Source organism: Artibeus jamaicensis, unplaced genomic scaffold, assembly GCF_021234435.1.
Source record: "Artibeus jamaicensis isolate MK-2021 breed Jamaican fruit bat unplaced genomic scaffold, CSHL_Jam_final contig_2962, whole genome shotgun sequence".
Taxonomy (NCBI): domain Eukaryota; kingdom Metazoa; phylum Chordata; class Mammalia; order Chiroptera; family Phyllostomidae; genus Artibeus; species Artibeus jamaicensis.
The window spans coordinates 546,221-559,316 of record NW_026521675.1 but is presented as its reverse complement, the minus strand read 5'-3'; the positions used below and the strand labels follow the sequence as shown (position 1 = coordinate 559,316).

At 49.3% G+C, this 13,096-nt stretch overlaps 1 protein-coding gene across 1 annotated transcript in view; it reads right to left on the bottom strand.

Annotated features, from left to right (window-relative positions):
- Positions 1–2,940: 2,940 nt before the first annotated feature.
- Positions 2,941–13,096, bottom strand: part of DNHD1 (dynein heavy chain domain 1) — a 64,220-nt gene continuing 54,064 nt past the window's right edge. Inside the window, exons 29-42 of the mRNA XM_053662832.1 lie at positions 12,789–12,971; positions 12,236–12,667; positions 11,561–12,032; positions 8,532–8,837; positions 8,149–8,301; positions 7,810–7,988; positions 6,715–7,677; positions 6,331–6,517; positions 6,008–6,124; positions 5,695–5,896; positions 4,808–4,899; positions 4,498–4,647; positions 3,474–4,282; positions 2,941–3,291 (exon numbers count right to left, since the gene is read on the bottom strand). Coding sequence (XP_053518807.1) covers positions 2,941–3,291; positions 3,474–4,282; positions 4,498–4,647; positions 4,808–4,899; positions 5,695–5,896; positions 6,008–6,124; positions 6,331–6,517; positions 6,715–7,677; positions 7,810–7,988; positions 8,149–8,301; positions 8,532–8,837; positions 11,561–12,032; positions 12,236–12,667; positions 12,789–12,971 — 4,596 coding nt within the window. The remainder of the gene's footprint in view (positions 3,292–3,473; positions 4,283–4,497; positions 4,648–4,807; positions 4,900–5,694; positions 5,897–6,007; positions 6,125–6,330; positions 6,518–6,714; positions 7,678–7,809; positions 7,989–8,148; positions 8,302–8,531; positions 8,838–11,560; positions 12,033–12,235; positions 12,668–12,788; positions 12,972–13,096) is intronic.

Below are 13,096 nucleotides of genomic sequence, written 5' to 3'. Positions count from 1 at the left end.
GGTTTCATTTGTCCTCTTTGAAATAAATGCTGAGAAGCTCTACTTTCTCCTATTCTACCTCTGCTTCTCTGCAAAGTGACATCTGGGTATAGAGGGAAGAGCATTCTGATATCAGAAAGAAGGGGCCCCCGGCCTAATACTGGCCCTTGGGCGTGACAAGCTGGAATCTTCTGGGTACAGGTGGCCCAGTTCCATACATGGGCAATCTGCCAACATTTGCTTCTAAAGCTGATGAAACCATGGTCTTGTCTCTTTTAGCTGTCAGGGCCTGTGACCCTCCCTGCTAACTTGGCCTTCTTGCAACAACTTTCTTTGGTGCCACAAATCACAGTGGTTTTCTGCCGCATCCCCCACTGAGTCTAAAGGACCTCTACTCAGCATCCACACCACACAGGAATCAAAAGACACCTCTTTATGACCATGCCACTCTGCCCCTATAATGCTCCTGGGTGCCAGTAAGTCCATGTTGTAAAGCACTTCCCATCTAAAGCCTCAGCCAGGAAAAGGGCAAAAGCCTCTTTGGCCTCAGTATGTCAGTTTACTCCTCCATCCCAAAGTCCCAGGTCAAGTTGATTTTGTGTTCCCTGTCTCTTCTCTCTGCTCCATCTGCCCCCATCCACTGGGACATGATGGCACATATTTTTCCCCTTTGTCCTGTGTCTGTTTTTTTTTTTTGTCCTTTTTCCTTTCATTGTTCGGGGCCTTAATTTCTTAATGGGATTTTAATTTATCTGGTAGACAATTTTAGTAGTGAAATTATCAAATCCAGAACATTTTTACACAGCAGCCATTGTATTTAGGCTATACTGTCTTATGGTACTTAATTTATAATCTCCAATCGATTCAGTTTAATAACTTGGTTGGGCATAATTCAGAATGAATTTTGGTCCAGAGAATGTTGTGTATTTGCAGAAAATACTCTGTACCAACCAATTTCAGATGGTTTTTTAGGTATCTCACTGTTGCTTTCTTCTCCCACTGGAGGACAAATAGTATTGAGGATAAACATGGATAGAAGCTTCAATTTCCCAAAAGGACGTCTTCAATATTCTACTGATCTCCTCCCCTGAAGGAACAGCCATGCCTCTGGTTGATCGTGGGAAAGAAAATGGAATGGTTTCTGAGGAAAGTGGAAAAAAAGAAAGCAGAGACTTTCACCTCTCTGCTCTGCACTTTGTTATGAGGCATCAGTTGCACCACAGTCACTAGTGAGTGGGGTGACTGTGAATAGATCTCGCACTGACATAGTACACTCTCGATTTGCATTTCCTCCTATCATGTAGCTTGTACCTAGCCAGACAGCAATGGAAATAAGTTGTACCTGGTAAATTTTGGTGCTGTGGGCAAGCAGAGGACGCCCCTGTAGGCCTTTAGCTCTGCCATTCTCTAACCCAATTTTTATCTGAGAGGTTTGCCCTGAGATAGTATGCAATCATGCAATTAATAGTAACTCAACATATCAAGCTTGATTTCCAACTCCCAACTTGTCTCTCCCTCAGATTGCCTGTCTCAGTTAATGACACCACAGTTCTCCCAATTGCTTACACCTAAAATCTAGGGCTTATCCTAGAGTTGTCCTCCTCCCTCCCTCTTCACATCTAACTCATCAGTAAATCCTACTTTGCCTCCAGAATATTTCTTAAATCCATTCATTCTCCATCTCCCTGTTATGACCCTCACGCAAAATCCATCATCTCTTTCTTGAATTACTTCAGTAGTGTCCAAACAAATCTTCCTCCCTGTTACTCTGGTTTTCTTCCACTCATCCATCAAAGAACGGCCAGAGTGATCTTTGGAAAATGCAAATTAGATCATGTCATCACCCACCTAATACTCTCCAATAGAGTCCTCCTCATGCTTTCGGAAAACACTAGCTCATTATCATGAAAAGGCTCTGTGTGATCTCGCCTTTCTATGCTCTTGGCTCACTCTGCCCCTCACTCACCATGCTCCAGGTACATGTTCTGTTCCTTGAACACCACAGTGTTATTCTGCCTCAAGACCTTTGAACCTACTAAGCATTCTACCAGAAATATTCCTCCTTTTCAAATATTCAGAAAGTTGTTCCTTACCACCCAAACTACAGGGTCTGGCACAAATAACACCCCTCTTTATTACAAAATCATAAGCATGTAATTCTGTAACATAACAATATCACGTTCAAGCACACCATATGACATTTTAGGTGAAATGTTCAAACTGCTGCCCATCTTGTGCCAGACATTCACATACCGTACCAACCACACTCAAGCAGGCGTTACTTCTGCTCAACCTGTATATTAACTCTCCCCTCTAGTCACCCTCTGACATATCAGCCTACTTTATATTCTTTATTGCATTTAAACATCAAGTTTAACTTATGTGTTGACCTTTTATCGTCTGTTTTAGAACAACCTCATTAGTGCCTGGAAGAACACCTGGTTCAAAGGAGCGCTCAACAAATAACTGTTGAATGAACACAGGGCCTTGTGTCATTCTGCTTGTTTGTTGTGTGTATGGCTCACTCAGAGAATCCATTGTAGGGGAAGGGATGACTGGTAGGGCAGGATTGGGGCAGTCCCAATAATACCACCAAGTGCCTTTAGAAATCATTTTGAATTCTAATGTTATCCCTTTGAAAATGCACTTGTGGATTTAGCAAAACGGGCTGCGACCATAGTAGAGAGCTGGGCAAGGATTCTGGATCCTGCGTGTTAGCCATTCCCAGGTCTGCCTGGGCCTGACCAATACCAGACCCATCTCTCCATAGTGTCCCCACACTCCCCTTTTCCTGGTTGTCAGGCATCCACCCTCTTCTGCCTTCTGTGTGCACACATGTCTTCTTTCCTTAGTTGTGCTTTCCCCTCAGTGTGTCACATCCTCAGCGTGAACGCACCATTATTTCTGACAAATCTCAGAACTCTTTCACTGGATCACTCCAACTTTATTTTGGTTGAGGATTCAGGGCAGGGGTGGGCTGCACACATGGACTCTCCGTTGAACACAGTTGGCGAGACTGAGCTTGGTGGGCAGGGGCAGGTGCATCAGGATATTCCTGCTGTGTAGCCTAGTAGTGCCCGGGGGCCCTTCCATGTACACAGGACAAGAATATACAGCCAGGCCAGCAAGGGCTGGCAGGTCATCGGTGCCCCGGGTCTGGGTGCTGACGCTGACTGGAGGCAGAGGGCTGGGCTGGCTGGAGGGACTGTCCTTCAAAGCCCCTGCTAGCGGGTCCCACTGGGCATTCCAGACCTGTAGCCCAATCAGCAGCAGCCCTGTCTCTGGAACCGTGGGGTTTGGGCTATTCACCACCTGGGGGCGCCAGAAGCCAGTCAGTGAAGGCTAGGAAGCTAAGAGGTCTTGTCAGGTGGGATCAGAGAAGATGGGGTTACTGGAGAGACAAGATCACCAACAGGCAAGGTGGGATAGCTTCGAGGTGTAATCAGGAAGGTGGAGGGGGCAGAATTGGAAATAAAGGGGCTGTGGGAAGATACCTGGAGGTACAGAGGGTTGTTGTTCAGCTCTTGACGTTTATAGGGAAGATGACTGGATCTGGAGCCTTGACAACCAGGCAGATTCGAGCTGGGCACAGAGTGGTCCAGGATGACTGTAGCGAAGGCAGCCTCCCAGCGCAGTGCCAGCAGCAGGCGGCGTGGGTAGCAAAAGGCTGATAGGTGAAAAATGCGCTTTGGTACTTCAGTGCCTGCGCCCAGGTAGCGAACCAACAGCTGCCCACGGCGTGACAGCTGTCGCAGCCAGTACCAGGGCGGCTGCGGCCCTGCTTGTGCGTGGCGTCGCCAAGGCGGGGGTAGGCGGCCAGTCCAGAGAGCGTGAGCCACAGCTGCACAGCGTGGGAAGGCACACGGGGGTGCTCCCTTCAGCTGCTGCAGTAGGCAGTCAAGGTCTTGCTGCAGCACCTTCACCAGCTGGTTCAGTTCCAGCACCTCATTCTGCAAGAAGCCCTCTAGAGGCCGCCCCTCGTTTAGCCTCATCACCATCCACCTGGTGCCAGACTGGTCTTGGCGAGTGTTCTTTGTCAGTAGAGCCTGCAACGATTCCAGTCTCCGTTTGGCTAGAACCAGACGCTGCAGCAGCCGACTTTTGGTGTGCTGAGAGCCTCCCTGAGGCATAGGCACCCAAGTGGGTGAACTCCGTTGCAAGGCACTCAGGAGAGCGCGACTCTGACGTCGCAATAGCCAGGCCTGGGAGCTAGCACTCAGTCCACAGATCCCTGGTTCAGGCCATGTGGACAGCAGGTGCATCTGGGTCTTGCATTCTGCCGTAGCATCCAGCTCCTCTAACTCTGGGAGGTGGAGGTGAAGGGTGAGAGACAAAGTCTCTTCCTAGTACATACCCAAAAGAGTAGGCCTTCCTTTGACACTATAAGCCATCACCCTGTAACTATGTGAATATCGTACCCTCATACCCCTTCGTTTCCAGCGCTGTTCACACTCCTAGAAGGGTAGCACTGCACTGTGCTGTTCCCCACCCCAATACAGATACCCGGCCGATGCTTACCTGGGTTGGGCAACAGAGTGGCCAGAAGATACTGGGGTGTGTGTGGTTGGTCCCAACTCCCCCTGCTGGGACTCAGACAGGAATGTATGAGGCTAATCACGGTCTCCCTGTCCTTGTTGTCTCCCAGAGGACCCCCATAGAACACGAAAGCTGAAGGTAAGATCAGAGCCCCTCAATTCTAGCCCCTGCAGTTTCCACCACTTCCCAGACCAAAGTTATAAATGATGTCCTGGTCTCAGTCCTCCCATACCTACCCCTTTCCAGGCTCTCCTGGGGGCTGATAACTACATGGGGGCAGAAAGGGTCTCACCAGCCAGCTCCTGCATGGCAGCATGGGGATTACTAAGGCTGGCCCACAGCTGGTCTTGAATCTGAAGGACCTGGGTGAAGGTCACTTGACTCCTGGGGGAAGGGAGCAGGTAGTAGGCTTTCAAAGCCATCTATATCCTGAGGACTCACATCTTTCTCTTCAACCCAAACATCTCTTCTGAGCTCCAGACTCATGAGGGCTCACTAGTCATTGCCAATTGGAGACCTCAAATTCAACTGGCTTTCAATAGAAATCACCATTTCCCTCAACAACAACCACCCAATTGTTCAGGGATGATTCTGAGATCCATCCTTGACTCCTCTTCCTCACCCCATATTTACTCTCCCTGCTGTGACTACCCTAGTTCCTACCACCACGATCTCTTCCCTTGAGACCTCCAGAGCCTCCTAAAACTTGTTCTGCTTGCTTCCAGCCCAGCCCTGTCTGGTCCATTATCCACATTGAAGACAGAGTGATTTTTCAAACAGAGAAGTAGAAGTGGGACCATATTTCTTTCCCTACTTAAAACCCTCAGTGGCTTCCCATTATCCTCAAGATGAAATCAGGTCCCTTACCATGGTCTTAAAGGCCCTTTACCACAAGCCTCACTTTTCCACTCAACCCCTAGCATGTCCACCTCTGGCACACTGCTGCCTTCTCCCTCCTGCTAGTTCCCTCTGCTCAGAAAGCACCCATCTCCACCTGATCTGCCTCTGCTTTCAAGACTCAGTTCAAACTGAGATTCCAAAGTCCTTGGAGAAGCTGTCCTTGGCTTCCCCTACCCTCACACTTTGGTGCTCTCCAGAGGTGAATCCCAGACCCTGTGGGAAAATACTCAGCATTTGCTGTATGACTGACTGATGAAGCAGGATGGGTGGGTCTCTCACCAGCGCCCCCTGTGTGCCTGCAGCTTCATTCCATATTGCTGCCGGTGTAGCAGGAGACTGTGTAGGAGGAGCAGGGGCAGTGTCCTGGTAAGGGGTTGCATGTAGGGTCCTTGCTGGGCTAGTTCCAAACTGTTGACCAAGATGTGGCCCAGCTCCAGTGACTGCTCCCAGAAAACAGGCATGCAGTGCTGAGTCAGCACAGCTAGAGAGAGAGAGAGAGAGAGAGGAAGAGAGGAGAGTGCTGAGTCAGCACAGTCACCCTCCGTCCTCCAATCTGATAGCCTTTGTGAGGAATTGGGAGTTGGCGCCTCACCTGGTAAAGAAGCAATGGCCTCTGCAGACACAATAAGCCAAAGACGGAAACCTCTGTGGACCACATTCCTACTTGCAGGTTGGGCTAAAAGCGGTTCTAACTCCAGGTCCGAGACCACTAGGGTACAGACATGGGGCTGAGTTTAATCAGTGGGTAAAGAGGGTCAGACACAAATCTAGGGATCAGACCTGAGGCTAAGAGGTGGAGTGAAATACAGGGGGCAGGCTGGAAGCTAGGGGATTGCCCATGAGGCCTGAGAGTTCAAGCTTAGGCCTAAGTGTAGGAAAAGAGTCCTAGAAACAATCTCTTAGCAGCAAACCCACCTGTGGCTCCATCGAGCAGCCCCAGCAAGGGCTGTAGCAGCTCTTTTGGCCAGTGAGGCATCAGGTGACAGTTCTCCAGCACCAGCCAGTGCCCTTTATGCATTGCTTCGCATAGAGTGCTGACCACATAGGAAGCCGGGTCCCAGGCCTCAGAGCCCAGGGCTATCACCTCCAGGTGCTTCTGCCCCTGGGGAGCACAGACAGATGTCAGAATAACTCAGAGTGATCCTAGAGTGACCCAAGGGGCCCAGAGTAATGCCACAATCACCCCCAAAGTCCCAGACTAATCCAAAAGATTCGTGAGAATGTTGGGAGGCTCAACCCCCACCCCATCCCAGTCCATAGGATCCTAGGTACTCTGTGGCCAAGAGGCGTGGGTCAAACCTGCTCATGCTGTGCAGCCAATTTCTGGATGACAGTCAGGGGGTGTAAAATAGCTGTGGGGTGACCAGGTGGTGGCAACAAGATCAGCAGGGGCTGAGTAGCCTGGCTGCATTCAAAGGGTATGGTGGAGGCACTCAGGTTCTCATCCAGGGGCCGGCCCAGGAGGCTGGTGGTGAAGTCTGCCAGGGCAGCTGCAAGGCACTCAGGTCTCAGCACACGCCACAGGATCAGCTTCTGGAGGAGGCTGAGTGGATCAGGCCCAGGCCCAGGTGCAGGCCCCAGTACTGTGGATGACAGTGACAGGTAAGCCTGCCAAACACTGGAGTGGCCTGCCAGGGATACACGCAGCCCAGCAAATTGGGGCAGCAGTTCTAACATTCCACATTCATGCCAGGCCCTCGGCCCTAGCCAGGCTGGTCGAGTCACACCTGGAACTGGCTTGCTATAGCCTATGTTGGGAGAGGCTGCCAGTCCAGGCCAAAGTGCCAGCCTCTCCAGATCTGGTGCCTTTCTTGCCAATTGCAGCAGAGCCAAAGCACCCAAGGCACCTACCAAGGGTATGTGGGTCAGGCCCAGTGCAGCTACAGTGCTGCCCAGCAGCTGTCGGGTCAGCTGTGTTTTTAGCTGTAGCAGATGGCTGGGCAGGTCCTGCCCCTGATGGTTCTCACACTGTTTCATGCTGTTCAGAGCCTGCTTGGTGGCTGCCAGCCAATTCTCTGGGCCCATGGGGAAAGGTAGCAGGTTCTGCAGTGGGCTAAGGGCCTTGATAATGGCCATTCCATGCTGGACCACACGCCGATAGGGTGCCCACCGTACCACCTCCCGCATCCTCAGGTCTTCTAGCTCCTCATAGTGGGCATGCAGCTGACATAGCTTTGCCTGTGTCCTTAACATGTGTCGCAGGAACTTGGCTGGTTTCTGATGATTTCGGTTCTGGGACAGTAGCATCAGTAAGAGCCGTTCCTGCGTACAGTCATTGTTGCATGGATTTGTCTCTTCCCCCCCCCCGAATCCCCCATCATCTCCACTCTTCTCCACACCCATACCTGGCCCCTCCAAAAATTATCCCAACCTATAGAGCAGATCCCCAAGCACCTCAGCAGCCTCCATGGCTTTGTGGGTATCCAGGGCTCTTGTCTTGAGGTCCTGCCAGTGGATCTCGAGCTCGGGATGCTCTGTGCACAAGACTTCATGCAGCATCTGTTCTTCTAGGATGTCCATGTTCAGGCCCAGATCCAGCACATTCAGCCTCTTCAGCAGTTCACAACCTAGTACTTGGGGTCATACGGTTAAACACGTAACCCCTACCCCTTGGCAGAACCAGGGAGTGTCGTTCCCCGCTATAGTCCTGAATCTACTCTGAGCCAGATTGAATGAAGCTGGGGGCCTAGTATGTCACAAAACTGTGCTGGCAACTTACCCATTGGGCCTCACCTTTTTCCAAAGCACTGAGGGGGAGGTTAGTGCTCAGATAGAGACAGAAGCCAGGCTGCACCTGGGGTGGGCTCAGCTGCTCCCGCTGCAGTAGCCATTGCAGTTCTTTGCATCCTAGGCCCAGCTCCATGTTGGTTAGTAACACAGGCAGGCCTGTGAGGGGAGGCAAGGACACACTATGCACCATGCCAGCATGTAGGCCCCCCATGCACAAAATGAGCTCCCCTGTGGATAACAGCAGGATTCTTTCAGGGCTCTTCAATAGAGTTAGTGCCTGGGATGAAAGTGGAAGCTGAGGTCAGACTGGGGTGTGAGAGACCTGTGGGGCCACAGAGAGTGGGGAGGACAGCAGGAGGATATGGTATGTGGGGACCAGTTCTTACCACGAGCAGCTGCCTCCAGCAGCTGAGGACCCAGGTCTGGGTTAGAGCCTGAGAATACACTGAGGTAGGGAATGGGCAGAGACTGGGTCTCAGAGGCTGGCCTTGACTTCTGCCTCTCTGTCTCGTCCTCCTTTTTCTCTTGCTCTTGCTTCTCTTCCTTTTCCTCCTCTTCCTTCTTTCCCCTTTCCTCTGCCTTCTGCTCTTTTGTCTTGTCCTTAGCCTCATCACTCTCTTCACTATCGTTATCTTCCTCTTCCGAGTCCTCCTCTTTATATTCTTTTTCTTCATTTTTCCTGTAGTCTGTCCCTGTGCAGAAAGATGCAGAGGAGCTATTCTCAGGAGGAATTAGCCTGCCAGGAACACCGTTTACCCATGGGCTCCATTTCATGAGGGAAGTCACTTAAGCTCTTTGTGACTCAATTTCCTTAACTGCAAAATGGGGTTGATATCAGCGAGTCCCTCAGAGTGTTACTGTGAAGAAGACATGAAGCAATAATTAGAACACACTCAGCTGGCACTTAGTAAGCAGTAAATAAATGTTAGCCATCATTATTATTACTCTAAAATTCCAGGGGGGGTTCTAGTCACCCCTGAAATTGGCTCCATTTCTGCCTTTCTGTGGGTTGACAAGTCAGTGAATTTCCCTTTTTGCCTAAGCTAATCTGTCACTAACAACTAAAAGAGTCATCACTCATATAGAAGTCAGTGCTTATAAGTGAAAGGCCATACACTGTGGAATTAATCATGGGCAGCATGGTGGACACAGATGTTTGCCTAACCATTGGCCATCTCAACTCCTCCTCTGCCTTCTCTACTGCAGGAGCCAGAAAACAGAAATACTTATTATTTAAGTATTAAAAATATGATAATTTAAAAATATTTTATTTATTTATTTTTAAAGAGATGAAGGGGGGAGAAAGAGTGGGAGAGGCACATCAATGTGTGGTTGCCTCCTGTGCACCCCCTACTGGGGACCTGGCCTGCTACCCAGGCATGTGCCCTAGACTGGGACTGGAACCAGAGACCCTTTGGTTCGCAGGCTGGTACTCAATCCACTGAGCCACACCAGCCAGGGCAAGAATTTTCTTAGAAGTATTAAGCATTTAAGAAGTGGACAAGTGGAAGTTGGTGGGTCTACAGTTTGGTATGTTCATTTCCTACTGGTTAACAAATTACCACAAACCTAGCAGCTTAAAACAGCACCTACTTATTATCTCAGTTCCATAGATTGGAAACCTAGCACAACATGATTGGATGATCTGCTTAGGGTCACACTGGACTAAAATCAAGGCATTAACTGGCACTTGGTTCTCCAAGGCATATGTGGGACTTGGAGCCTCTTCCAGGCTTATAGTTTCCTTTCTTTCCCTGTAGCCACTCTATCTTAAAGTCCGCAACCGTTCAGTTCATTGAATCTTTCTTGTGTTTCAGATCTTTTTTTTTATTTAATTGATTTTATTTAGTTATTTTTCAAGTACAGTTTTTTTTGTCTATTTCTCCCATCCCAGCCTCCCCCGCCCCTTGCTCCCCACCTCCCTCCCATTTTCAGATCTTTTTTTACTTTCTCTTCTTTCCTCCTTTCTTCTTAGAGGGGCACAGGTGATTACATTAGCCCCACCCAGATAATTCAGGATGCTACAAGGGGGGGATAAAAAAAAACCATAATTATCTTTTGGAGGGCAGTCCCTTTGTCGTACAGCCTTCGCCTGCTCGGTGAGTGTTCTAGGGACCCATCTGTCTCAGTGCACCAGCTGGCATTATTGTGAGAGGCTGCATTCAGATTCAGTGAATTTTTTTGAAAACTCTTTTGCACATTTGCCCATTTCATGGTGGGTGATTTACAAGTGCACCTGTCCACACCACGCAATGCTCAGCAGTTTTTGACCAGAAATGGCATGACCTTCCAACCCTTGCCTCACCCTCCCTATTCACCCAATTTCACCCCAAGCAACTTTTTTTTTTATTTCCCCGATGAAAAAAACTCCTCAAGGGGAAATGTTTTTCAGATGTGAAAGAGGTAACAAAAAAACAGCAGAAGCACTAAAAGGCATCAATATTAACAAGTTCAAAAACTGTTTTGAACAGTGGGAAAGATATCTTGATAGGTATATTACATCAAATGGAGAGTACTTTGAAGGTGACTGAAGTTTAAACAAAAATACACAATTTTTTTATAACTAAATTTCAGGGTTTTTGGGGTCCCCCCTTCGTATCTCTATCTTAAGGTCAGTTGATTAGTAACCTTTATTACAAATAAGTCTCCATTTGTTTAAGCCATGGTGAGTTGGCTTTTTGTTACTGGTAGTGTGAGCATTTCTACATGATAAAGCAAATTGGGTGTTGGAGGAAGCAATGAGGGTTTTTCTTTTCCCTACTGGGAAGGTGGCTGGGCTATGTGGTAAGTAAGAAGCTGTCTTAGGTCATGGGACTTAGACCATGTCCTCCCTGAACTTGAGTGGATTTAGTAGAAGATACTGGAGTGTGCTGGCTACTTCTGTACCAAGAAGGGAGAAACCTTAAGCAAATTCCTTTCTACTCATATTAAGCAATTTCAGACCACAGATGATAAGATACTCATGTACCTTGCTGCTTTGTAAAAATTATTCTCTACTTCATGTTGCATGGGATAGGAAATAATGAGCTACTGAAGGAGCTCAGAGAATCAGGAAAGCCTCACCCCAGACACTTTTCTCTGCACACTCCCTACTTGATAAAGGTAATAGTCTCCTTTCCTCTTTTGATTTGGATACAGCCCAAAGCAAAAGGGGCTACATTCTATGGCTGATCAGCCTTAGCTCACTAGTAAGACTGTTTTTTTTAAAATATCAACTCTGAGGCCTCAGATCCATGATCATTGCAATATGTGTCAAAAGCTGTAAATGTGACCAAATTTAATAGCCTGGTGAAATATGGGATTTCCTGGCTACAAAAATTTAGTGTCTTTAATATAAAAAGGAAGGTCACTATGGCTGGAGTGTTGGGCAGTTCAGACACCTGAGAAGCATTGTGATTATGATCCCTGGCTTTACCTTTGCCCTTGGTGGGAACTGCGGCCATGCATCTAGTATCTTCCAGAGGCAGTGGGTTCAGCCAGATGAGGGCCTGGTTGCTGGGGTCAAGTACCAGAGGCCAACGGCAACTAAAGTAGTGGGTGCAACTTCGCAGAAGCAGGCCTGCCAGGCGAGCTGACTTTGCCTGAGGCTTCAGGTCTCGGTCCCACTGGAACTGCTCAGATTCAGAGCTCAGCAAGGACAGAAGGCTGAAGGGAGAGTGTGTAGAGAGCAGGGGCTTTTTGGGTGGTACGATGACAGATTTCTGATTCTGCTTCAGGGCCTGTGCCACATCATCTGGGCCTAGGGTCTCCTGAAAGCCCCTACACAGAGCCAGCCACTTGGCCAGTAGCTCCTGGCGCCGTACTGGTGGGAAGGGACCCAGGTAAATGATGGCAGCTGAACACAGGAGGGCATCTCCAAACACAGTCATGCAGTGCCCCTTCAGCTTCTGGTGTGGAAAGGAAAACCAGAGTGAGGATGGTAGAGTCAGATAGTCTGGCAGAGAAGGAGTAAGACAGGATATGAAGCAAAGCATGACAAGAGAAGCAGAGTGGAACAGAGGGAGGCAGTGAGAACACGGGGAGGAGAAGAGGAATGCAGGCAGTGGTGTAGAAGTGAACTTTGGGGGGAAATCTGGAAGGGGCTATTTACCTGGAGCTCTGTAGTCCAAGAATGCATGGGTGTGAGCAGTGCAGCCCTTATGGGCCACTTGTGATACTGGCAACTCTGAGCACAACTGAGACTCTCTACCAGACGGCTATGGGAAGCCTGAGCATCTTCCAGCTTCTTGGTCAGGGCCAAATTGTGCTCTAGGGTATCTTGAGCCTGGAACTGGTAGAAGGCCAAGCGGGCCTGCTCCCGAGCCAGTGTGGCTTCTACCTGCCGCAGCAGCAGGCCCGTGGGCAGTCCGCGGTGTTGTGCCAGCCTGTAGTGCAGAACAGCCCAGAGCCAGGCTGCCAGGCTTGCTGCAGGTATGCTTACTGCCCGCAGTGCCGCATCACTCATACCTGGAGCCTTCAGAGCTAGGTTTAACTTTATTACCTCTGAGTCCGTCATCTTCTCCTTGGGGAAGAACACCAGCTCCTGAGAAAGTTTATTAAAAGGGATGGAAACATAGATGCTCAGAACCCTGCTCCAGTCTCCTCACCTTGTCAAGTGTCCCCTTTATGCATCCACTCTCTTCATTATGTCTCACATACCCTACCTGATAAAAATCCTCAGTGCATAACAGCTGCTTGGCACTGGCCCAGCCTCTTTCACGGTGGAACAGGTCACACAGTGCATCAGTCACCCGGACCACAGATTCTGGTGGTGCTCGATAGCTCCGGATCTCCTCAAAGTCGGTCACCTTCAGCTGGCTCAGGGGCCTAAGAAATGCCTTGCCCATCTAAATGAGGAAAGATTCACTCTTGAAGTGTGCTCCTGAAATGCCCTCTTTCTTCAAGGTGTTGTTGCCAAGAGGGATCAACTCTTCTTAGGAGTCCCCAGGAAGGGACCAGTCCTCAAGCCATC